At 40.5% G+C, this 26,648-nt stretch overlaps 1 protein-coding gene across 5 annotated transcripts in view; it reads left to right on the forward strand.

The window, feature by feature from the left end:
- yap1 (Yes1 associated transcriptional regulator) overlaps positions 1-26,648 on the forward strand; it is a 168,318-nt gene that overhangs the window by 26,418 nt on the left and 115,252 nt on the right. The window contains exon 1 of one of the 5 annotated variants that reach the window (XM_041199407.1): positions 21,631-21,677. The exons of the other annotated variants lie outside the window; for them this stretch is intronic. Coding sequence (XP_041055341.1) covers positions 21,646-21,677 — 32 coding nt within the window. The 5' untranslated portion in view covers positions 21,631-21,645. Of the gene's footprint in view, positions 1-21,630; positions 21,678-26,648 lie in introns of those variants that run through there. 5 annotated transcript variants of the gene reach the window in all.

A 26,648-nucleotide genomic window follows, 5' to 3' on the forward strand; every position in this document is an offset into this window, starting at 1 on the left:
ATTATGGGTGTTTATTCTCTACCATCTTGCTCCTCTCCTTCCTACAGGGACTATGAGGTCACTTGTAGTACCAAATTGCTGCCTTGGCTAATTTTAGTTAACTTGGAGACTAAAGTTGAACAGTAGTTTAATTTGGTGATAAATCTTGCTTGAGTTAAAAATGGTCAGAAAATTACTTTAAACAATTTTTGCATCATCTCACTGATTAAAGCAGCTTCTTTGGTACTTAGCTGGCCATTGCTGCTGAAGTACTTTAAGTTGGCTTGGTCTTTCTAAGGTTATATTTTGCATACAATCTGTAAGGGTGATGTAGTTTTCTCTAGAAGTATTCATTTTGAACATTACCTCATGGATGTGCTTGTGTGTACGCAGTGGCACTCCACATTATAGAGAACAATGAGTTAAATCTAGCCCAGTGGACAAATCTTACTGGTATGATTTGAAGTAGTGGCCTTCTGCCAACAGTAGATAGAGTGCTTTCAATGTGTATTACAGCATCAGAATGCATTCAGTTTTTTGGGAAGAATATTGATGTGTTCAATATGACATTACAGTATCAAAAAACTACATAACCTCTATTGCATGCTGAGTTTACAATCAAATCACAACTTGCTGCCTGTGTATTATAATTTGGTACAGTGTCTATGCTGAGCGTTATGTTGGCATCAAAATTGATGTTTAGCGAGGACTATCTGGATTGAATTTCTTCCTATTCAAGTGTTTAAAAAATAATCCCTGTGTAAGGCATGGAAACTTTTTTAATGATTACTGATCTCATTGAGTGTTTAATAATGCCACAAAAGCCCTCAGCATCTCAACCTCCTTTTTTCTTTTCACCTCTGTCCTCTGCCCCCCACCACCACCCAACCCCCAAACCAACCATAAGAGATGTCTGGCATTAACCAGATAACTGATTTTTGAGTGAGAATTCTTTACAGTAAAATAATGCTATTAATTAAACTTGGAATACAAACTCCCTCTTCAGTCAGGCTTAGCAAGTTATTTGATCACAAGAGAGCTTTATCCTCTTTGTTTTATACCACATAGTTGCATAAGCTCTTTCAGTGCTGTAAATACTGTTTGACCCAACAGGCCATACTAGTGTTCATGCTCCATACTTATCCCACCCTATTTCATCTGCCGCCCCGCCCCCCCACCCCCGTTCCATCAACATATCCTTTTTCTTCTCCCCCTCCGTGTGTTTATCTACCATCCCCTTAAATGCATCTATGCTATAGATATGCCTCAAATACTTCTCTTGGCAAGTTCCACATTCTAAGTAGAGAATTTCATTCTGAATTCCCTATTGGATTTATTAATAACTATCTTATACTTGCATTCTCGCTCTCCTCTACACTATCAAAACCTTTCATACTCTTAAGACCCTATGAGATCACCCCTCAGCCTTCCCCTTTCTAAAGAAGAGCTGTAACTATCTTTTCAAGTGGGTATATCATCTCTGTTTTAGTATTATCCAAGAAAATTATTTGCACCTTTGTCTAGGCCCCTCTACCTATTTGAAAGTATGGAAACCTGAACTGCTCACGTTTCTGTGTGACCAAACCAAGATTTTACACAAGTTTCACATAGCTTCATTGCTTTTTCAACTATACCCCCCAGAAATGTAAAAACAGATAGTAAGAGCTTCTTGTATTTTGAAAAGAGAAAGTGTAAGTAAAATGAGTGTTGGTTCTCTAGAGTGTGAAAATGGGGAGTTAATAGATAATAAGGAAATGGCAGGTGAAATGAACAAATTTTGCTTCTGTCTTCACGACAGAGGATACAAAAAACATTCCAGTAATAGCTGAAAATCAAGAGGTGGAAGGGCAAAGGGAACTTGGTGAAATTGCAATCACTAATGAAGCCTTTCTGAGCAAACTGTTGGCTGGAAGAAAACGGAACATGCATAAATGGGTCATTTTCTAATTGGCAGGATGTAACGAGCAGTGTCTTGCAGGGGTCTGTGCTCAGGCTTCAACTTCTTACAATTTATATCAATGACTTATATGAGGGCAATGAAGGGATGGTAGCTAAATTTGCAGATGACACAAAGATGGGTTGTGAAGAGGACACGAGGTTGCAGATGGATATAGATAGGTTGAGCAAGTGTGCAAAAATCTAGCAAATGGAGTATAATGTGTGAAGTTGTTCACTTTGGCAATAAGAATAAAAAAGCAGAGTATTACTTAAATGGAGGATGACTGCAGAATTCCGAGGTGCAGAGGGATCTAGATGTTTCTGTGTATGAGTCACAAAGTTAATGTGCAGGTACAGCAAGTAATTAAAACTAATGGGATGCTATCCTTTATGGGAGGAATTGAACACAAATGTAAGGATGTTATGCTTCAGTTATACAGGGGATTGGTGAGACGACATCTCGAATGCTGTGTGCAGCTTTTGTCTCCTTTGCCTAATGGAGGATGTTAACGCATTAGAGGTGGTTCAGACGAGGTTTACTAGATTGATACCTGGAATGAGTGGTTTGTCTCATGAGGAAAGGTTAGACAGGCTGGACTTATTTCCAAGAGTGAGGGGTGACTTGGTTGAAGTATATAAGATCCTGAATGGTTTTGCCAAGGTGGATGCGGAAATGATGTTTTCCCCTTGTGGGTGAGCCTAAAACTAGGGGCACTGTTTTAAAATTAGGGGGTGCCCTTTTTTAGGACAGATAAGAACATTTTTGAGGTTTGTGTGATTTTGGAACTCTCTCTGCCTTAGAAGGTGGTGAAGGTAAAGTCATTGAATATCTTTAAGACAGAGGTAAATAGATTCTTGTTAGGCAAGGGAATCAAAGGTTATTGGGGATAGATGGGAACGTGGAATTAGTAATACAAACAGATTAGCCATGATTTTATTGAATGGCAGAGCAGGCTCGATGGGCCAAGTGGTCTACTTCTGCTATTTCATATGTTTTTTTAAATGACCTTATTAGCTGGCATGATTTTAACAACCCCACTCACCCTCCCAGAATTTGATGTCATTCACAAATTTTGAAATTGTATTTCGATTCTGGAGTCCAAATTGCTTGTAAGTAGTAAGTAGTGGTCCCAGCATCAATTCTGGTGAAACATCACTTCCCACTTCTTGCCCCTCTTGAGTAAATACCTTTAACCCCAAAACTTTTATGTGCTTTGCAGCCAGCATGCTATTTATTCTACTACTTGTCATCTGATTCCATGTTCTGACTGTAGTCATGAATCTACTATGCAGTATCTTATCTGCAGCTGTTTGAAAATCCAAATGTATCAGGTCTGCTGTTATTCTTGTCAACTTTGTTTTTTCAAAGAATTCAACAAGGTTGGTCAAGCATGATCTTGCCTTTTAAAATCCTTGCTGGTTACCCTTCTTTACATTTTCAGTTGCTAAATGTTTTTCTATTATATCTATCTCCATTTTTCAGTATAGGTTACCTGTCATCTTCTGGCACTATTTCCTTTTCTAATGCATTTGTAGTAGCCCTCTATATCTTTCCTAACCCCTTTATATGCTCAGCTGCAATCCATCTGGACCAGGGGCTTTATCCTCAAGTTTGGTTAAATTATCAATTATCTTCCCTCTATCTGAAATGTCTTTTTTTCAATGCTCTTAGTGTCATTTTCCATGTTAGCCTCCCTGGTCAAGATGCAGGCAAAGTAACTAATATTTCTGCCATTTCACCATAATTTTCTGGGTTTATCATGTGTATCCCTTAGTTGCCCTATCACTATTCTGATTTTTCCATTTGATATTTGTGTTTGTAGAGCAATTTACTATTTCTTTACGTTGCTCCGTAATTTAGTTCTGTGGATTCCTCCTTGCGTTCCTAATCATTTCATTGACTTAATCACCTTTTCATATTCTCTAATGCCATCTCTCCATTGTTATCCATGTACCCACTGATTGCCTTTTTCTTTTTTCTTTTACACATTTGAACTTCTGTTCCATTTATTGTATTCCTATTGTTTAATTTAGATTTTTGATCTCTGGGTGAATCAGGAGAAATGGGGAGTGGATAGGAAAATGGAGTTATGGCAGGTCAGCCATGATCACATTGAATGGCAGAGCAGGCTCGAGGAGGGCCTTATGGTCGTCTGCTGCTTCTATTTCTATGGTTTGTAAAGTGAAGTACTGAATTCACCATTTTAACAATGTAATATACCTCTCTTCGTAAAAGCTAATTTTAGGACTTGTATCACAAAATCTTTTTATAAACAGAGTCATCAACATCTATAGTAAACCTTCTGGATAGATTAATGGAGGCAAACCTATGGAATAATTAAAAAAAACAATTGGATTAAACAGCAAGCAGAAATTGATGCCCATCATGCAGGGATATTTGCCTGGAGACCAGTCCTCAGCAAGATTGTGAAAGGTTGTCATTGTTTTTCATGCAGGAGATGGCCCAAGCTGTAGTCACTTAGCAGTTCAAACACTACAGATTAACCATGCAAAAACACACCCCACAGTACTAATCTTCTTGGGTGTCTTTCTAGACCGAACGCATCACGTTTCTCCAGTCATCATAACTTAGCCCCTTGACACTATAGACAGTTTTTTTTCTGCATTGATTTCTTATTTGAATGGTTTTTTTTATTGATGACTAGGACAAAATACCCAAGGAGCAGGCTGTCCGATTTACTATTTATCATAGTTTGATCATTGCCTCTTCTGACTTGCATCTTCTACTGTTTTGGCTTTGTAGTTCAACATTCTTTTTGACTTCAATTGCTTATCTACATTAGTGGGATTTGTTTTAACGTTGAGTCCACTAAGATTCTTGGGTCTTTTAGGTTTATCTGCCTATTTCAGCACCATTTGTGGAGTACATGTAGTGCCCATTATTTTTTTTCCTTCCCATATGTAGTGCTTTGGATTTTTCTGCATTTAAAGGTTGTTCTATCCATTTGCACATCTTTTCCTATTCATTCTGTAATTTGATTTGTGTCTTTTAATTAAACTTCCCTTCCTAGTTTGGTATCATGTGCAAGTTGACCATTTGACAGAGTTTCTGAATCCAGATCACTTGTGTAGACTGGAAAGGATAATAAGCTTAGGACACCTTAGAGCCTAGGGTGCCTTAAGGTACCCAATTCATGACTTCCTTCAGCCCACCCCACCACCCTTTCCAGCCAAGTCTGGCATAAGTCCTTTTAATGAGTGCTCATTTCACCAGCCAGTTTCTTATCCACTCCTGAGGTTAGTCCTTATTTCCTTTAGCCTTAAGTTGAAATAATATCCTTTCATGTGAAATTTTATCAGAATTTTTTTTTGTGTAACTCAGTTGCATCATGTTATAGGGCTTCCAAACAAGAGTGGATGGCTTGAAAGATTACTTTCTTCCTCCTCTTTACTAGAACATTACTTGCTCCCAAACTAATTACTTCACACTTAAGAACTTAAGAACTAGGAGCGGGAGAGGCAATTCAGCCCTTCGAGCCTGCCCCTCCATTCAATATGATCATGGCTGATCTCATTTCAGCCTCAGCTCCAATTTCCTGCCCTCTCCCCATGACCTTTCAGCCCGTTACTAATTAAAAATCTGTCTATTTCCTCAAATTTAGTCAGCGTCCCGGCATCCACTGCACTCTGAGGTAGTGAATTCCACAGATTCACGACCTTTTGAGAAAAGTAATTCGTCCTCATCTCTGATTTTAAACCTACCACCCCTTAGCCTAAAACTATGGTACCGCATTCTGGAATGCCCCACAAGGGGAAACATCCACTCCAAGTCTATGTTGTCTATCCCCTTTAGCACCTTATATATCTCAATTAGATCTCCTCTCATCCTCCTAAACTCTAGTGAGTATAGACCTAAACTGCTCAATCTCTCCTCATAAGACAAGCCCCGCATCTCCGGAATCAATCTAGGGAACCTCCTCTGAACCATCTCCAATGCACCTACATCCTTCCTCAAGTAGAGGGACCAAAACTGTCCACAGCACTCCAGGTGCAGTCTCACCAATGCCTTGTACAGTTGCAACAACGCTTCCCTATTTTTAAACTTTATTCCTTTAGCAATAAATGCCAAAATTCCATTTATCTTCCTTGTTACCTGCTGTATCTGCATACTAGCTTTCAGCAATTCATGCACGAGGGCACCCAGCTCCCTCTGCACTGAAGCATTCTGAAGTTTCTCTCCATTTAAGTAATAAGTCACCTTTTTATTCTTCCAACCAAAAATGGATAACCACACACTTACCCACGTTCACATCTGCCAGATTTTGGTCCATTCACCTAACCTGTCCATATCCACTTGTAATTTTCTTCTTTCTTCATTGTAACTTACTTTCGCAACTATTTTGGTGTCATCTGCAAATTTAGCTATAGTGCCTTCTATCCCTGAATTCAAGTCATTAATATAAATTGTAAATAGTTGGGGCCCAAGGACCGAACCCTGTGGCACCCCACTAGTTACAGTTTGCCATCCAGAAAAAGACCCATTTATCCCGACGCTCTGCTTTCTGTTGGTTAGCCAATCCTCTATCCAATCTAATATATTACCCCTAACTCCGTGTGATCTTATCTTGTATATGAATCTTTTGTGCGGCATCTTATCAAAGGCTTTCTGGAAGTCCAGATATACTACATCTACAGGATCCCCATTATCCACTTTGCTTGTCACATCTTCAAAGAACTTTAGCAAATTAGTCAAACACAATTTACTCTTCATAAACTACTTATTTGTACTGAATTGCCACTGGTGTCTAATTTGGTCCAGTTACTTAAAAGATCTAAATCCTCTGAATTGGCTTCATTATTTGCATTATCTGTTGCATTCTTTAGTTCCCTTCTCCCCCCCCCCCCCCCCTCCACACCCCCCGCCTCGATTGGAGCAATTTTCTTTCATAATAAATTATCTTTCCATCTTTTATAGATTATTGGGCCCCCAAGCACAGGATTACAACTTTCTTGCTTTAACTTGAGGTTCATTTTCACTTACAAAAGATAGGATTGCAAGGAAGTTGAAGAAATTCAAATAGATTCCTCTCATCCAGTGTATATGTGGAGGTCAGTTATTGACTGGATCAGCCTTTGTTCAGGCACCCTCCATAGTAAAACCCATTGTCTAGACATTCTCTTGAAAGAAGAGCATTTGATCAAGGTACCAAGCACTGTTGGCATCTGAAGAATAAACCCCAACTTCAGACAGCTAGGCCAGGATTTATTGCCCATCTTTCATTGCCCTTGAGAAGGTGGTGCTGAGCCGTTGCCTTGAATCACTAGACTTTGTAGCAGTCTGATGCAACTGAGTAGCTTGCTAGCCCGGTTCAGAGGGCAGTTGAGAGTCAACCACATTACTGTGCGTTTGGAGTCACATGTAGGCCAGACCAGGTAAGGACAGCAGATTTCCTTCCCTTAAAGGGCATTAGTGACCCAGATGGATTTCTATGATAACTGACAATGGCTCCACGATGACCATTAGACCAGTTTTTATTTCCCAGATTTATTAATTGAATTGAAATTGCATCTGCTACCATGGTGGGATTTGACCCAGATCATTAGCCTGGGCTGCTGGATTACTAGCCCAATGACATTACCACTGTGCCACTGCCTCCCCAAATTGTACTTAAGGTTCCTAATTAGTCATGCCAGAAGTGCATGTCCATAATGTGCATGCTGGAATAAATAAGGAAATGACATCTCTGCGCAGACCATGGGCTAACACTTAATCTTAATCTTAACTTAGAAATAATAGTCTCCAAATGGTAGTATTAGAGCATGTATCAGAAGCCAAATGAGCCACTATTTGCTGTTGAACAAGTTTATTTTAAAATGCAAAAAGAGCCCATGTTTAATTTTGTGCATTGATACTCCTCCTCCACCTCCCCCGCATCCCCCATATTATAAAGTTAATTATCTTCTGGGAATTGTTTATTTTCCTTTCATTCCTCTTGGTTTCAAAGGGAAAAATACCCTAAAAATGGCATATCTTTGATTTAAAAAACATTTTCATTAGACTTAAGTTTTCTTGCAGGAGCAAATTTGTTTGGTGGTGGGAGGAAATAGAAAACCCTCCACCAATCATTTTTGAAAGTTCTTAAACTCCAGTATCTTGTCTTTCTCCAGAAACTCACTCAATTAGTCTTTGAATCCATTAGTACTGTCTATTTCAAAAGTCTTGTCTAGTAAATTAATTTACAATTCTGGTGCTCTTTTAGTGAAATCTTTTCGCTTTTCCTTCTTGATGGCACCCTTTTTCCACTGGCCAATTTTAAGTTGTGATAAATATCTTGATATGGAGAACCTCATCAGTAAGTAACTGAGCAAGTCAGACTTATGAATGTTTCGGTTGTAGTCACTTGCGTGTGTTGAGGTAGCTGATCTCAACACATTGCAGATGTAGATGTGCTAACATTCAACTGTGTCCTTTCAAACTGGAATCATGCACTGTAGTGCATTGTTTACTTAGATCAATTTGTCATTTCCTTTCTCAATCTTAAAAGCTTAAACTAGACCACCTTGAAATCGCTTTCCAAAAACAAGCCCCATATTCTTAACCTCTCCTCCCAACTTACATTCCTGCAATGTGCAATCGTTTTTTTATCGGTATCTGTATGTACTTTCTCAAGGGCAATAACAGCTTTGTATGATGAGGCAACCAAAATAACAAGCGCAACATAAAATGGGGTCTGACCAATTCCTTGCACAGCAACAGGAAGATCATGAGAGAGTGCCATTGAGCCTATCGATACTAATGCAACCCTTTAAAAAATTTTTTGTTCTATACTCTACTCATGAAACTGCAGTACCTTTTATTTACCCTACCAGCACCTGAAAGTTTCACATTTATCCAATGAAGCCCCTGCGTTTCTTTTCTGGTCAACATGTTGTACTTTATCTTTTGGTTTCTAGTTTCCATGTTAAGTTTCAGCTGGTATTTATTAGCTCAATTTCTTAAGAGACCTTTTGCAAAATCTCCCATTTTGTTGTTGACAACTTGGGAAGTCTTTAATGTACCTGCTTTCCAACCAGAAAAAAATCCATTTATTTCAGCCTGCTATTTTGTTTTCTGTCTAATGCCATGTTGTGTTCCTTATCCCAGTTATTAACTAGTGATGTGAAACCTTATCAAAGGTTTCCTAAAAGTGTAAATATGTAACATAACCTGCATTTTTCCCATCTACCCCTTTGTAATGTCTCCAAAAACAACTGCAACATGTTGTTAAATGAGACCTTCCTTTCTCTAATCCACCTTTGGAAACTCTGTCCTTCTCTAAGCGTTCATCCATTTAATCCCTCCAAAATTGTTTAAAGATTGTCTTTACAGTTCTATTATGTTAAGAAATAAACCATTACATTAATTTCCCCCAGGATAACTGGCATGTCAATTAGAATATTTTTTTTTTGAAATGTGCTCATATGTTTTGCTGCTGAGTTTTAACTCCCAGTGTCTTTTTTTAAAATTCTGTCCAAGCTGTCCCATGAAATATGGCCACTTCAGTGAGGCATTAAGTTCTAGACCATGGAATTATTGCCCATCATGCGCCACCCTTCCCTTCCCAAGTCAAGGAATGACAATGTCAAAAATTTTAATCGAAGAGGTGTGCTTTAAAGAGCATCTTGCAGAACAAGAAGAGATAGAGAGACAGAGAGAATTCCAGAGCATGAGGAACACTACCACCATTGGTGGAGTAAAATTACGGGGGTGAGTGCACGAGAGTCCGGAGTTGAAGGAGAGAAGGATTATGGGCTCTGAGGTTAGAGAGATGTATAGAAGCAAGTTCATAAATGGATTTAAATGAGGATAAGAGTTATAAATTGGAAGCATTGAACTAGGTAGATCAGCAAGAGCAGGGATGTTGGATGAGAGAGACTTGGTGCATGATAGGCTGTTGATGAGAGAATTTTAATCGAGGTGTGGTGTGGAAGATAGTCAGGGGAGCATTGGTATGGTCTGATGAGGATGACAGAGGAATAAATGAGACTTTAACAGTAAATGGCCTGAAGCCAAAGCACTGCTGCATGATGTTATGGAGGTAGAAGCAGGTGATTTTCCCAATTGATAGGGCATTGGTTGAAAAGATCCTGATGTAAGCAGGCTGATTTAACCTAAGATGGTGGCCAGGAAAGGGTCCTGAATTGGTGGCAGGGGCTGAATTTGAGGTGGTGCCCAAAAGATAATGGATTTGGTTTTCCCAGTGTTTATAGGGATGAAATTGTAGCCCAATTGCTAGGTGTCAGGCAAGCAGACTGAATATTAATACAGTGAAGGGTTTGAGAGAGGTGGTGAGATGGAGGTGGCTGTATTCAGCATGCAAATGGTAGCTGATCTATCTTTGGATGATGTCACCAAAAGCAACACGTGGAAGTGGAGTCAATAGCAAGGAATGATCTTTTGGAGGAATCCAGAGGTAACTGTGCAGGGACAGGAAGTAAGGCTGTTGCTGCAGATGCACTGGGTCCGAATGGCTGTCCAAAAGTTCGAAACAAGTGAGGACTGTTCCACTGAGCTGGACAGTGGAGAAAAATTGTTGGAAATGTAGTCAGCAGTGTGAAAGCTGCAGTGAGGTCAAGCAGGGAAAGGGCACCAGGGTTACAGTAAGAGGATGTTGTTTGTGACTGCTGTTAGGTTTGATTCAGTGCTGTAACAGGACCATAACCTGTTTGGAAAGAGTCAAATGGGGTTGCAGGAAATGTGAACATGGATATGGAGGGTGGGGTTGGGCAGGGGGTGGTGGGGGGGAATGGGGTGCATGTCAATACATTAAGGGATATCAGAAAGGTAAAGGAGAATGGGGATGGGCTAATTGCACAGTCAGGATCTTTAAGGTCTCTATATTTTTACATGAGCCATTTGTGCTGTTTTGTATTTAGGCTACAACAGTACAATATAGTTGATCTAGCATACAAAGCTAGACACACATTGCACAGGCATTTGTTAGTATGTAACTTAAATTCTGTGAAAACTAATTCCTCCATTTACTCTTGAGGAGCAGGAGAGAGTCTTCTCTATTCCATTCCACATCTTGGTTACCATTTTATTGACTACCATTAAGTAGTTTGCATCAGCTCTGTGGAGAGATTAAGTAATGGAAAATAAGTCCTGGTCTTTGAAAGACACAAAGGAAATTCGGTGCCCTTATCACTGAACCATTGTTGTTATTACTTTAAAATGGAATTTGGAAGTGCCAAATATCAAAACTTTTACTTAATAAATCTGAAATGTTGACTTTTAAATCATTATGCAATAAAAAATAGGAATTTCTCTTAATGCTCTTGCAAATTCTGTAACTAAAATGTCAAATTTTACTAATGGTATAGTCTAATGGAAAATATGATCTGTCACAAGCTGCAGAGGAAACGTGATCTCAGAGGGACTTATATTAACCCTCCTTATACCACCAGAATTTTTGTGATTTCCATTGTTGATGGGAATTGTCCAGCCTTTTTCATTTCCTGACTTTGTACAGCAAAGGTCATGGAAACAATAATTAAAACCCTGAACTTAAAATCCATTTGTAATTATGTTGAACAGGGATTTTTCTTTATTTAGATAAATAAAAGTTTGCTATAAACTGGTCAAGTGTAAGGAAAGCTGTGGTTTGATAAATGTCCATAATATAAATTTATTTTATAGCTGTTTTATTGCCAAAGCACAGAAAAAGCTTTATGATAGAGCCTGTACAGTTTAAAATTAATTTTACAAGGCCTTTCCAGCTTTAACTGCAGTAATGCAGTGCTATGTTTTCATAGTTATTGCTGTGTCTTGATTTTAAGCTCTTACGACTTGCTTCTGTGTTTATTTTGGGATAGCATACCTATATTAACATCTAGGGATTTTCTTATGTTGTTGAGGGTCTTCAAAAACAACTCCCTGTACAAATTTGTTCGAAAAACAAAATATCCATGTCTCTCTTAGTTTACTTCAAGTGCTGACTGAAACTATGTAGTCTTTGGTCTCTAAATCTGAATGCTGGTGACTTGATTGTTGAGTGACTGATGCCCTTGAAAATGTTAGAACAGCTTCAGAAGTGAATGGTTTAATTAATAACTTGAGTATAAGGAAATATTTAACTTCTGTTGCAGCCAGAAATCATGCTGAAAGGTTACTTTTTAAAAAAAAATCTTAACCTTGGATACTTTATAAATTAGCAACTGATTTCTCCTCTCTGCATTAAGATGCAGTAACATTTTTAGGCCTTTTGGAAAGGGCAGGAAAGTGGGACAAATGGGTTGGCTCTTTCAAGGAGCCAACATAAGCATGATTGGCTGAATTTCAGTTCAAGTTTCTCGTTTCTAGTGTTTCTGTTCCTCTGTATATACAAAATTCTATTATCCTATTTCAACCAAATGGCATTTTCACCACAGCCCCAGAAATATTTGTGTGCCTCTTGTAAAATAAAACCAAAAGTACAAATAATGCCAAGAAGCATTTACTTCAGATATTTGTTCAATTCTAAATTCCATTTAGGGTGGTTTTTAAAAAAAAATTCTTCAAAGTATCCTTGGTTTTGCTAAACCTTTTATATTCCATAGTTGGCCCTGTTATCCCTACTTGCCACTCATAAAAAGGCCCATATTTAATTACAGTGCAACAAGCTGGCAAGCTCCCGCAAGTATATGGTGATTATAAGTAAAGTAAACAGGAGTTCTGTTTCTACCTTGTGGTATTTTAACACCTATGTAAATATTGGAGTCACCTTTTTGTTGTTTAGCTGAACAAATGTAAAAAATGTCCTGGAAAATGTAGGACATGTAATTGTCAAGTATTAGCCATGGCTCAGCTGCTAACACACTTGTCTCTTGAGTCAGAAGATTGTGGGTTCAAGCCCGTCCCAGAGACTTGAGTGCAAAATTTGGGCTGACACTCCAGTACTGCACTGAAGGAGTGCTGTAGTGTCTGAGGTGCTTTCTTTCAGTGAATTATTAAACTGAAGTCTGTCTAGCCCCTCAGGAAAGTGTAACAGATTCCATGGCTGTTTTTGAAAAAAGGGTCTCCCTGGTGTCCTGGCCAATATTTCAATCAACAAAAACATGTTACCTGAAAACAATCACGTTACTGATTGTGGGAATTTGGTGTGTGCAAATTGGCTGCCTTCTTTCCTACATTAAAGCAGGACTTCATTGGCTGTAAATGTCTTGAGGTAATGAAAGGCACTATATAAATGCTTTATTGTGCTACTGCTAATACTTCAAATATGAATGAACTGTTGGAAACATAGTTAGTTGAGACAAGGTTCAGAAATGTTCTGAAACCAATTTAGTGCAGAAACACTATTATGGAATTTGAATATAAAAAGCCCTTAACCATTTGCCAATAAAGGTATAGGTGAACTTTCAAATTAATTTTAAAAAAAGCATTGGAAACCATATTTCTGGTTTATGGTCTGGTTTGTGTAAGAAATCCATCAATCATCTTGGACCTGAATTGTCTGCTCATGTTCTTTGTTTCCATATATTTGTGTGCTAGAGTTATAATTTATGGATGAAGAGAGTAGTTAATTGGAAGTAGAGAAAAATACTTGTTTAAGGACTGTTGATATTAATCTGTTTAAAATTGCCAATCAGAATAATTTGTTTCATTTATCAAACAAAATAATGGCAAACTTTTGCAGAATTATCAAACCTAATGTGAATATTTTCACCTCCCTGCTTTGATATGCTGACTTTTCTTGTATGCATCTCTGCTCAAGGTCTACAATGTCACACATTTATAATGCAGCAGATATAAATTAAAAATTTGTAGTAGGAATTAGACAAATTTTAGAGTGGATGCAGTTGCAGACTCTTCCTGTCTGGATAGGATTAGGAGTAGGCCATTTGGTCCATCTAGCCTGCTCTGCCATTGAATGAGATCATGAGTGATCTGGTTGTAGCCTTAACTCTACTTCCCTGCCTGCTCCCCATAACCCTTGACTCCGCTGCAGATCAAGAATCTGATTAACCCGGCCTTGAATACATTCAATGACCCAGCCTGCACTGCTGTCTGGGGAAGAGAATTCCAATGACTAAAGACCCTCTGAGAGAAGAAATTGCTTCTCATCTGTCTTAACTGAGAGACCCCTTATTTTATAAAATTGTGCCCCCACAAAAGAAAACATCCTCCCATCATTGATCCTGTTAAGCCCCCTCCAATCTTTTGTTTCAATAAGATCACCTCATTCTTCTAAACTGCAATGAATGTAGGCCAAACCTGTTCAACCTTTCGTCATATGACAACCCCTTCATACCAGGAATTCACCTAGTGAACCTTCTAAACTGCTCCCAGTGCAAATAAGTCCCTCAAGTACAGAGACCAAAACTGTACAAGCTACGCCAGGTGTAGTCGCACCAATGCCCTGTGCAGTTGTAGAAAGGCTTCCCTACTTTTAAACTCCACCCCTCTTGCAATAAAGGCCAGCATTCCATTTGCCTTCCTAATATGCGCTGTACCTGCATGCAACCATTCTGTGCTTCGTGTAGAAGGACAGCCGGATCCTTCTGTAATGCAGCAATCTCTCTCCATTTAAATAATATTCTGCTTTTCTATTCTTCCTACCAAAGTGGACAATCTCACATTTTCCCACAGTATACTCCATCTGCCATTTTTTCCCCTCCTTAACCTATTTGCAACTCTTTGCAGGCTGTGCCTTTCTCACAACTTGGCTTTCCTACCTGTCTTGATATCATCAGTAAATTTAGCTAGGAGACAGTCAGTTCCTTCATCCAAGTCATTTATATAAGATTGTAAATAGTTGAGGCCACAGCACTGAGCCCTGTGGCACTTCGCTCATTACAGTTTGCCAATCTGAAAATGACCCATTTATCCTAACTATTTCCTGTTAATTAGCCAGTCCTCTATCCATGCTAATATATCACTCCTAAAACCATGATCTCTTATCTTGTACATTAACCTTTTTGTGCCACCTTATTAAATGCCTTTTGGAAATCCAAATACATCACATCTACTGGCTTCCCTTTATCCAGCTTGTTTGATACATCCTCAAAGAACTATAATCAGTGAAATATGATTTCCCTTCACAAAACCATGTTGACTCTGTCTCCTTGTGTAATCACAGAATCACATAATAGAGAAGAGGCCCTGCGGCCCATCAAGTCTGCACCGACACGTGAGAAACACCTGACCTACCTACCTAATCCCATTTAACAGCACTTGACCCATTGCCTTGAATATTATGACGTGCTCATCCAGGTACTTTTTAAAGGATGTGAGACACCCTGCCTCCACCCTCCCAGGCAGCGCATTCCAGACCATCACCACCCTCTGGGTAAAAACGTTTTTCCTCATGTCCCTCCTAAACCTCCTGCCCCTCACCTTGAATTTATGCTCCCTTGTGACTGACCCTTCAACTAAGGGGAACAGCTGCTCCCTATCCATCCTGTCCATGCCCCTCATAATCTTGGACACCTCGATCAGGTCGCCCCTCAGTCTTTTCTGCTCCAACGAAAACAGCCCAAGTCTATCCAACCTCTCTTCATAATTTAAATGTTTCATCCCAGGCAACTTCCTGGTGAATCTCCTCTGCACCGCCTCCAGTGCAATCACATCCTTCCTATAATGTGACGACCAGAACTGCACACAGTATTCCAGCTGTGGCCTCACCAAGGACAACTCCAACATGACCTCCCTACTTTTGTAATCTATGCCTCGATTGATAAAGGCAAATGTCCCATATGCCTTTTTCACCACCCCACTAACATGCCCCTCCGCCTTTAGAGATCTATGGACACACACTTCTAGGTCCCTTTGTTCCTCAGAACTTCCTAGTGTCATGCTGGTCATTGAATACTTCCTTGTCAAATTACTCCTTCCAAAGTATATCACCTCTCACTTTTCAGGGTTAAATTCCATCTGCCACTTATCTGCCCATTTCACCATCCCGTCTATATCTTCCTGTAGCCCAAGACACTCAACCTCACTGTTAACCATCCGGCCAATCTTTGTCTCATCTGCAAACTTACTAATCCTACCTCCCACATAGTCATTTATGCCGTTTATATAAATGACGAATAATAGGGGACCCAGCACAGATCCCTGTGATATGCCACTGTACACTGTCTTCGAGTCACTGAAGCAGCCTTCTGTCGCCTACAACTAAGCCAATTTTGAATCCACCTTATCAAATTGCCCTGTATCCCATGTGCATTTGCCTTCTTTATAAGTCTCCCATGTGGGACCTTGTCAAAGGCTTTGCTGAAATCCATGTAAACGACATCAACTGCACTACTCTCATCTACACACCTGGTCACCTCCTCAAAAAATTCAGTCAAATTTGCTAGGCCTCCCTCTGACACAGCCATGCTGACTATCCCTGATTAAACCTTGCCTCTCCAAGTGGAGATATATTCTCTTTCAGAATTTTCTCTAGTAGTTTCCCCACCATTGACTACACGCCTGTAGTTCCCTGGATTATCTCTACAACCCTTCTTAAATAGTGGAACCACATTAGCTGTTCTTCAGTCCTCTGGCACCTCCCCTGTGGCCAGAGAGGAATTAAAAATTTGGTTCAGATCCCCTTCGATCTCCTCCCTTGCCTCCCTCAGCAGTCTGGGACACAAATCATCTGTACCTGGAGATTTGTCCACTTTTTTTTAAGCCTGCCAACGCCTCCAATACCTTGTCACTCCCTATATCAATTTGCTTAAGAACCTCGCAGTGTCCCTCTCTGATTTCGATACCTTCATCCTCATTCTCTTGGGTGAAGATGGCTGTGTAGTATTCATTCAACACTCTAGCGATGTAATCTGGCTCCACCCATAGATTGCCCCCTTGGTCCCTTATGAGCCCTACTCTTACCCTGGTTATCCTCTTCCCATTGATATACTTATACTTATAGAATATCTTGGGATTTCCCCTACTTTTACCAGCCAGAGCTTTCTCATATCCCCTCTTTGCTCTCCTAATTGCTTTTTTAAGCCCCACTTTCTGTTCTCCACTAATGCCTCTGTTGATTTGCTTCCCTTGTACCTGCTAAAAGCCTCTTTTCCTTCTGATCGTAACCTGAATATCTCTGGTCATCCATGGTTCTCTGGGCTTGTTCTTCCAATCACCCTAGAGGGAACATGTTGAGCCTGTACCCTCCCCATTTTCTTTTTGAACCCCCCCAACCCCGCCACTGCTCCTTTGTAGATTTCCCCACAAGTAGCTGTTCCCAGTCTACCTTGGCCAGATCCAGCCTTATTTTACTAAAATCCACTCTCCCCCAATCCAAAACATTCTTTTGCAGCTTGTCTATTTCTTTGTCCATAACAAACTTAACTTGTACCATTTTGTGGTCGCTATCACTAAAATGCCCCCACCACCAGCTCAGCCACCCATCCAGCTTCATCCCCCAGAATTAGGTCCAACACTGCGCCGTCCCTTGTTGGATCCTCTACATATTGACCTAAAATTTCTCCTGTACCGTTTTCACTCCAACCAAGCCCTTAACACTCTGTCTATCCCAATTAATGTTGTAAAAGTTGAAATCACCTAATATAATTAACCTATTGTTATTTTTACACACCTCTACAAATTATGCACTTATTTGCTCCTCAATTCCCGCTGACTATCTCGGGGTCTATAATAAACACCTAACAATGTGGCTGCTCCTTTTTTATTCCTAAGATCGACGCACAAAGCTTTATTTGATGCCCCCTCCAAGATATCATCTCTCCTTACTGCAGTAACTGACCCCTTAACTAATAATGCAATGCCTCCTCCTCTTTTACTGCCTCCCCTGTCTTGCCTGAAGATTCTTTATCCCGGAATGTTGAGCTGCCAATCCTGCCCCTCCCTCAACCACGTCTCAGTGATGGCTACTATATCACAATTCCATGTGTCAATCCTCACCCTTACCTTATCTGTTTTACCTGTAATACTCTTGGCAATAAAGTAGAGGCCATCCAGCCTTGCCTGAGTTGAAACTTAATGCAGCTGTACTCCCTTTGACTTGATTGTTTTACTGTATTATGATGTGCCCCTATTCTGCTAACATTCTGTGTCCCCTCCCCCTGTCAAATTAGTTTAAATTCCTCCCAACAGCACCAGCAAATCTGCCTGCAAGGATGTTAGTCCTGCTTTGGTTCAGATGTAGACCGTCCCGCTTGTACAGGTCTCATCTTCCCCAGAAATAGTCCCAGTGATCCAGGGATCTAAAACTCTCCCTCCTGCACCAACTCTTAAGCCATGTATTCATCTGCACTATTCTCCTATTTCTGAGCTCGCTAGCACATGGCACTGGGAATAATCCAGAGATTACAACCCGAGAGGTCTTGCTTTTTAGTCTACTGCCTAACTCCCTGAATCCTTGATACAAGACCTCATCCCTCTTTCTACCTATGTCATTGGTACCAACATGTACCATGACCTGTGCCTTATCAGCCTCCCCCTTCAGGATGCCCTGCAGCTGTTCAGTGACATCCTGGACCCTGGCACCAGGGAGGCAACACACCACTCTGGAGTCACGTTGATGGCCACAGTTGCGCCTGTCTGTTCCCCTGATTATAGTATCCCCTATCGCTCTTCCTCCTCTCCTGTACAGACAGGCTGCTTGTGGTGCCAGAAGCTTGGCTGTCTGCACTCCCTGGAGGAACCAGCGCCCTCATCAGCCTCCAAAATGGAATACCGATTTGCGAGTGGGACTCGAGGGGCCTCCTGAACTACCTGCCTGTTTCTCTTGGACCGCCTGGTGGTCACCCATTCCCTTCCTCACGTCCCTTCAGCTGCTGTGTGACCACCACTCTAAATGTGCTATCCACGATGCTCTCAGACTCGCGGATGCTCCACAGTGTCCCCAGCCCCCGTCCCAGCTCTGAATCCCGAGCTTCCAGGAGCTGTGGCTGGACGCACTCCCTGCACACATGCTGGTCCCAGGCACTGGAAATGTCCCCGGATTCCCACATGGAGCATGAGGAGCACACCACAGCTTTGAGCGCTTGAGTTATGATTTATTTAAAATGTCCTGTTACCTCCTAAATGGATTCCAGCATTTTCCCAATGATACATATTAGGCTAAATGGCTTTTGGCTTCCTACTTTGTTTCCCTCCTGCCTTGATCTCTAAGCTAGAGAAATTTGGAAGATTATAACCAATGCATCTCTATCTCTGCAACCACTCCTTTTAAATGCTAGGATACAGACCTTCAGGTCCAGGGGACTTGTCAGCCTTTAGTGCCAGTAGTTTTCTCAGTACTTTTTTCTTTTGTGATTGTGATTGTTTTACATTTCTCTGTTTCTCCCTCCCTTCTGCCTCTTGATTTTATATTCTTTGGATGCTTTTTGTGTCTTCTACAGTGAAGACAGGCACAAAATACTTGTTCAAAGTGTCTACCGTTGCTTGTTTCCCATTAATTCCTCCAGCCTTATCCTCTAAGAGTCAACACTCACTTTAGCTATTCTCCCCACCACCACTCAATCCCTCAAAGCTTATGAACAGTAATCGATTGGTTAGCTTATCTCAGTAATTGGAAAACACCTCAAGTGCATTGTTAGAAAGTTTTTGTCAGCCTATGGTAGAAAAAGGGCCACGGTCCTCAAACTGGGTGTCCACAGAGGCTTTGCAGATGGGCAATTGCCCAGCATGCCCTGGTAAAGAATAAGCAAGTGAGCAGCAGCTGGAGGCAGGCTCTAATCTCCTTGCTCTTTTAATGTGCTGTCTGTGCTTCTGCCAAGGGTAGACAACTCTTTAGTGAAAAGCAAGGTGCAAATACACCGCACTCATACCTGTTTTGTAAACAGGTGTTTTCTTAAAAATGCTCTTTATAGCAGCAATTCATATTGTGAATATTAATAATTTAGATTATGTCAGTGATTACTAATCTGTTTGAAAAGGGGTCACAGATGTAGGCATAGGCAGTCAGTCACCTTTTTAAAGAGAAAGTTATGACTGCTTTTGTCAAAGAGATTAGAAATCCTGAAGGGCAATTGGAAGTCATATTTAAGCCAAGTAAAATGACCTATTGATGTAGGAGAATTAGATGTATTTATTTATTCACTGTTGTATAAAGATAAGTCATACTGAATGCAATGAGTCCAATTGTAATTATTTCATAAAAATAAAAAGTGCTGGAAAAAAGATGGCAGCATCTGTGAAGAGAGAAACAATTAGCATTTTGAGTTCAATATGACTTCTTTGGAACTGAAACTTTTATTTTCATGTAATTGTTTCATGTTCAATTTTCTGTGAAATAAAGCAGATTATTCATTTTGTATCAAACCGCTTCGTACAACATGCATATCTCCAACTTGCAATAAAATTCTAGTAATATGGACCAAGCATTCAGCAGTGGCACATTATTACTTAACACCAATTGTCTGCAAAATTGTAATGCTCAGCCCCTTTCAAATGTGAGCATAGGTAGATGGATTGTACTGAGATATTTTGACCAGGAGATGAGGTTCTGCTAGATTTTTTGATTTAACAAAACCATGCTGAGATATTTTTGCCTGCCATCAAGCTCAAAGATAAACCAAATAAACCTTCTAGTTGTAAAATGTTCACTCCTAGAAACTTATGTTGAAATGGCAAATAATTGATGTAAGCTTTGTCATTGTAGATAAAGGCCTGGAAGGTTTACTGAGAAATTAAAGAAGAAGGTAATTTTTATTTTTTTTGTTTGGAGAAAAGGGGTAGAACAATTTGGCTTAAAGATTAGTTGACTAAAACATCACTGCAATTCCTATAATTGCCCCTTTCACACCTGTGGCTGCACAAGCTAATGGACTGCCACATTGCAGCTCTGATTCTAAAGGTATGATATGTACATGCTGAATATTGTGTAAGATATTGTGACCTGTAATTTCCTACATGGTGAGTTTCAAATCTTGGGCTGCCTCAAAGACTTGTTGAATAGGCACAATTTATAATTTAAAGATAATGTAGCTAAGTGCTGAAGGGATGCCATGCTGTCAAACTTATTCTGGATTAACTTGCTGTTTCTAATAGGCTCTTGCAACCCTTTTTGTTCTGTTTGACACAATGTGCCTGTAAATCTAGTCACCTTTTATTGTATATATTTTAAGTTGCGAATATTCATAAATTAGTGCACTGCCTTCAGAATAAGGAGAAATTGGAAGTCGTGAGACAATGCTTTACTTTCGTGCAGGGACGGCGTTGGGGGGAGGAGTCTGAAGTGGAGTAACAAGGCTGTTCTTGCTCAACTGGAAGCTGATAAATCTTCCAAGGCATTGGCCTGAGACCAGGCTGCCAATTTGCCTTGCTAAGTGAGGAAAATTTAAAAGGAGGGACCATATATGACAATAGAAAAGGGACTGCGAGGGATAAAATCAAAGGTCCAGTGCAGTATTGATTTTAAATGAGAAGGTTTGATGACTTTTCGGAAATTTACTTCAGCTTCAATGGAGATAACCCAACAAACAGTACATTGGGCCGGATGTGCTGAAGGAGAACCCTGCTGCTGTCCTGAAAGCTTGTTTCCTTTACTTCAAAAATTGGCTTGGATTCTGATTAGCTAAACCACCACAGAGCCTTATCCTCCCAGTTTATTGGAGAATGCTGGCTGAAAAAGACTGATAATAGTACTGTTTACATCCAGGCTGGAAAATCTGTTTAACTGTTGATTTTCCTGTTTGACTGTAAAGGTTGAAAGTTTTTCCTATGACACATACAGCTGCTGAGTGCATTTTTTAAAAAAAAGCTTGCAGTGCTTTTCGTTTTTGAGTCCATCTGAAGGACTATAATATCGGATTGTCTGAATTATATGTCCTTCAGAGAATGGGAGTTTAATGGAAGTGCCCTTGAGGGCACATTTTCCAGGGTATGTTTTTACATTTTTAAACAAATTATAGATGAGTTAGATTAGCGACTTTTTATAGTTCATAAAGCCATATCGAGCTTATAGCAGTATAACATTGTATGTGTAAATGTCATAGTGAACAAGGACACCTGCTGTAATTTATGCTGGAGTTGATTCTTAGGTATCTAACTAGTGGTATCCACTTGGTATTAAGTAATTTTCTCTGTATTTTCTCTATTCAGTGCCTGAACAAATCTTCGACAAATGGAAACACCACTGTGGCGTAGGTTTTTGTGCTAGTTATGCTCCCTTTCTATCAAGCTATATTGCTAGGCTGATTAAAAATTATAAATAGTACTGGACAAGCATACAGTCAATTGCATGTGAAAGTAATGATTCACAATGTACAATCAAGTAATTAGAAAACTGCTACAACTCAATGTAGCTTTTGTTGGTCTGTCCAGATAAATAGAGCACTCAACTTATTACACACCACCATCTTTGGTTGCCAAAGATTGATGAAAACCATCACTGTGGATATATCTTGGCAGAAGTGTTGTTTGGGGTAAATTGGTATGAATGTTTGTATAATTCTTCTAGATTTGCACTAGTTTGTCCACTGTATACCAGTGTATTAGTTAAGGACAACTGTTCAGTCATCTTAACAAAGTAGGCAGCTTAAACAAGAGGAACTCTGTTCATGCAAATCCATCTAACTTAAGGCACCAAAATGCTGTACATAAAAACATACGTTTCAGTTTTAAGAAAATAAATTTCTGAGCCCAGTTTTTTTTTCTTCTCCTTCCCAATCCCATGCCCTCCCATCAAAACAAATCTTTTATTAGTCTTTCCCCTGAATCCATGCTAATTTGACAATTGGGGATTGAAAGCTCCCACAAACAGCAGTGTGATAATGACCAGATAATCAACATCACTGAACAACAGATTGAGGGATAAATATTGGTCAGACACTGGGGTAACTCCCATCCTTTTCAAAATATTGCCATAGGATCTTTTACGTCCACTTGAGAAGGCAGATAGGGTTTCAGTTTAACTATTTAACTCAGTACTGCACTTGAGTGCCAGCATCAGTTTTTGTGCTCAAGGCTATGGAGTGGGATTTACAGGTACAACCTTCTGTTTTGGGCAATAGTGCTCACCACTGAGCTACCAGGAGCACTCACAAAAGAGAACAATCATGTATGTGCTATTGTGATTAAGTTTTATTGAACAGGATTGCAGATTTATTCCTGTCCTAATTCTACTGGATCTAGTATGCATAATGTAAATTAACATTTCAGAGTAAAGGCAAGTCAAGTGGCTTTGTCCTACCATCTTTCAAGGGTTGCTGATAGTAGGTTGTCATTAAATCATTGTTCCATAATCAGGCCCATTCAGTAAATCAAACAAGTTGAGGAAAGCTGCTGTTCTGAAAACAAAAACAGAGATAGTTAATGAATAAATTTTTTTGATTTATAACGTTGAAAATGGTTAAGTAATCACACATTAATCAGAACTAGGGAATAAGTTACTGGGTCTGATGGTTATTTTGTTGAAATGTTGCAGTTTCTCTTCCACTTTGTTTTATGTACAAGCCCAAACAACTTGTGTTATGGGATAGTTCCCATCTTCACTCCCTTCCCCCTACACATTATGTAGGCACAGGAACATAATTTGCTTCAAGGCACAAATTGAAGAAAGAAATCTTTGGCGTGGGCATGCCTTGGTGAGTCAGCAGTTCGTTCCATAAACCTTATGGAAGATGTGCGAGATTTTAATTATTTAATATAATCCCATTTTGTTAACTTGGGGTGGCTGAAGTTGAGGCCAGCTGAAGGGTTTTAAGTTTTGTCTTGATGCATTCTTCTCAAAGCATGTTTTTAAATGGAGATTTGCTGAAAACATCCAGAGTCCAATTAAATGTTTAATGATGGAGTACCTAGCAGTTACAACACCCTTAACTCCCTGTTTTTAATATCACTGGCAAAACTTCCCTGTATAAAGCTTTTATTCTTTTAGTTTCTATAACCAGCAAACTCCTAGCAGGGCAAGTAAATATGAGGGGATGGGAAGAGAGAAATAGCTGCAGGGAAATAGGCCAATGAAACCACATGAGCAGGCTCTGATTTTGACCTCTGCGACCCTTTCCTGAAGGGGCCCCCATCAAGTTTGAGCTTTTTTTTCCCTGAGACTAATGGTGAAGGGGAAAAGAAAAATTGGCAGCTCTTTGATCAGCAAAGCGAAAACAGTAAGCATGAAAGCAAATGGCCTTTGTTTGTCGGAAATGCTGAGTCAGGGCCTGTCTTCACTGCAAGCTGAGAACAAGACTGGACAGTCACCAAGCGATTACACAAACAAAGCTCTAATGGATTTTTTTTAAAAAGGGAGATTTCTTGTCTTGCGGTTAATATGAACTTGACCACAGTTTCAGTATTTAACTAACAGCGCTTAAGTGTATTTGATAAAGCCATTCTCAGAAAATGAGGCACAGAGGCGTTTTTTGACAAATCCTGCTCTGCTTTTTAAAAAAAACGCTTTTTTGGCTTCATGGATTAATTTATCAGCACAATAGGTGAAGCTCAATTTATGGTCTTGCTGATATGGAATAGAAAATTTCCCTCGTGTCTTGATGCACTTCTGAAAGCCAATAGGATTTTGATTGCTGCCAAACACCTTCAATTGAAACCTTTTTTATAGATGGTATTTATAAGGGCCTGCTTAACATTCCTTTTACAAAATGTGTGTTTGACTCGGTTGGTAGTACTTACCATTTGTTTCACATGCCCACAGCATTAAGCGCATAATCTAGGCTGACTTTCCATTGCTATGCTGAAGGATTGTTGCATTGCTGATGGGCTGCCTTCCATGAACCAATCCGCTGCTGACTTACTGACACATGCTGGTGCATCCTCTTGTGTTTTGTTTTCCTCCTCCTAAACTGTTCACCTGGGTGTAAAAGATCTTGGGGTGATGCTTTCGAGCCAATATTCCTTCCCCAACCAGCACAAAGACCCACTGAACATGTTGGGCGCAAATTGGCTGCTGTACTTCAATTTTGGACACCCTGAACATATGAAAGGTGTGAAAATGCAAGTTATTTCCTGCCTTTAGCAGAATGAATAATAGTCAACATTCCTTTGAAACTAGGCAACAAAAACTCCTCTCCCTACTCTGATTGGGTGGGGATTTACCAGTGCCTGGTGGCCACATATTAATCCAGAATTTGCTGCGGTTACTTTGCATGGTGATGATCCCATTGCAGAGGGAATATGATGGGGTGGGGTTAAGATGCAGAGACATTCAAAACATTTCAAACCTGTCATGATATACACTATTTCCCTCTTGTAGCATATGGGGAGTAAGGAGGAAAGTGAGATTATTCTGTACTTTGGTGGAGGTGGGGGGGGCGGGAAATTTAGTATAGACTTGATGCGCCAACTAGCCTGTTCCTTTGTTAAACCAGGAGTCTGTGGCTCCCTTCGGGTCCCTGAGAGTTTCAAATGGTTTTGCCATTGCCACTATGCTGCGGCTTCTTGGTTGCTGGATCACTCTTTGACTGGTCAGCCATCACACTTGGCGCTACACCAGTCATGTGACCCACTGATCTCTCCTCCATTCTTGTCTGTGCCAGCAACTATTGTACAATAAAAAAACAGAATTACCTGGAAAAACTCAGCAGGTCTGGCAGCATCGGCGGAGAAGAAAAGAGTTGACGTTTCGAGTCCTCACGACCCTTCGACAGAACTTGAGTTCGAGTCCAAGAAAGAGTTGAAATATAAGCTGGTTTAAGGTGTGTGTGTGGGGGGGCGGAGAGATAGAGAGACAGAGAGGTGGAGGGGGGGGTGTGGTTGTAGGGACAAACAAGCAGTGATAGAAGCAGATCATCAAAAGATGTCAACGACAATAGTACAAAGAACACATGGGTGTTAAAGTTAAAGTTGGTGATATTATCTAAACGAATGTGCTAATTAAGAATGGATGGTAGGGCACTCAAGGTATAGCTCTAGTGGGGTTTTTTTTAATTTTTTTATAATGGAAATAGATGGGAAAAGGAAAATCTTTATAATTTATTGGAAAAAAAAAGGGAAGGGGGAAACAGAAAGGGGGTGGGGATGGGGGAGGGAGCTCACGACCTAAAGTTGTTGAATTCAATATTCAGTCCGGATGGCTGTTAAGTGCCTAGTCGGAAGATGAGGTGTTGTTCCTCCAGTTTGCGTTGGGCTTCACTGGAACAATGCAGCAAGCCAAGGACAGACATGTGGGCAAGAGAGCAGGGTGGAGTGTTACAATGGCAAGCGACAGGGAGGTTTGGGTCATTCTTGCGGACAGACCGCAGGTGTTCTGCAAAGCGGTTGCCCAGTTTACGTTTGGTCTCTCCAATGTAGAGGAGACCACATTGGGAGCAACGAATGCAGTAGACTAAGTTGGGGGAAATGCAAGTGAAATGCTGCTTCACTTGAAAGGAGTGTTTGGGTCCTTGGACGGTGAGGAGAGAGGAAGTGAAGGGGCAGGTGTTGCATCTTTTGCGTGGGCATGGGGTGGTGCCATAGGAGGGGGTTGAGGAGTAGGGGGAGATGGAGGAGTGGACCAGGGTGTCCCGGAGGGAGCGATCCCTATGGAATGCCGATAAGGGGGGTGAAGGGAAGATGTGTTTGGTGGTGGCATCATGCTGGAGTTGGTGGAAATGGCGGAGGATGATCCTTTGAATGCGGAGGCTGGTGGGGTGATAAGTGAGGACAAGGGGGACCCTATCATGTTTCTGGGAGGGAGGAGAAGGCGTGAGGGCGGATGCGCGGGAGATGGGCCGGACACGGTTGAGGGCCCTGTCAACGACCGTGGGTGGAAAACCTCGGTTAAGGAAGAAGGAGGACATGTCAGAGGAACTGTTTTTGAATGTAGCATCATCGGAACAGATGCGATGGAGGCGAAGGAACTGAGAGAATGGGATGGAGTCCTTACAGGAAGCGGGGTGTGAGGAGCTGTAGTCGAGAT

This window comes from Carcharodon carcharias, chromosome 11 (genome assembly GCF_017639515.1).
Source record: "Carcharodon carcharias isolate sCarCar2 chromosome 11, sCarCar2.pri, whole genome shotgun sequence".
Lineage (NCBI taxonomy): Eukaryota > Metazoa > Chordata > Chondrichthyes > Lamniformes > Lamnidae > Carcharodon > Carcharodon carcharias.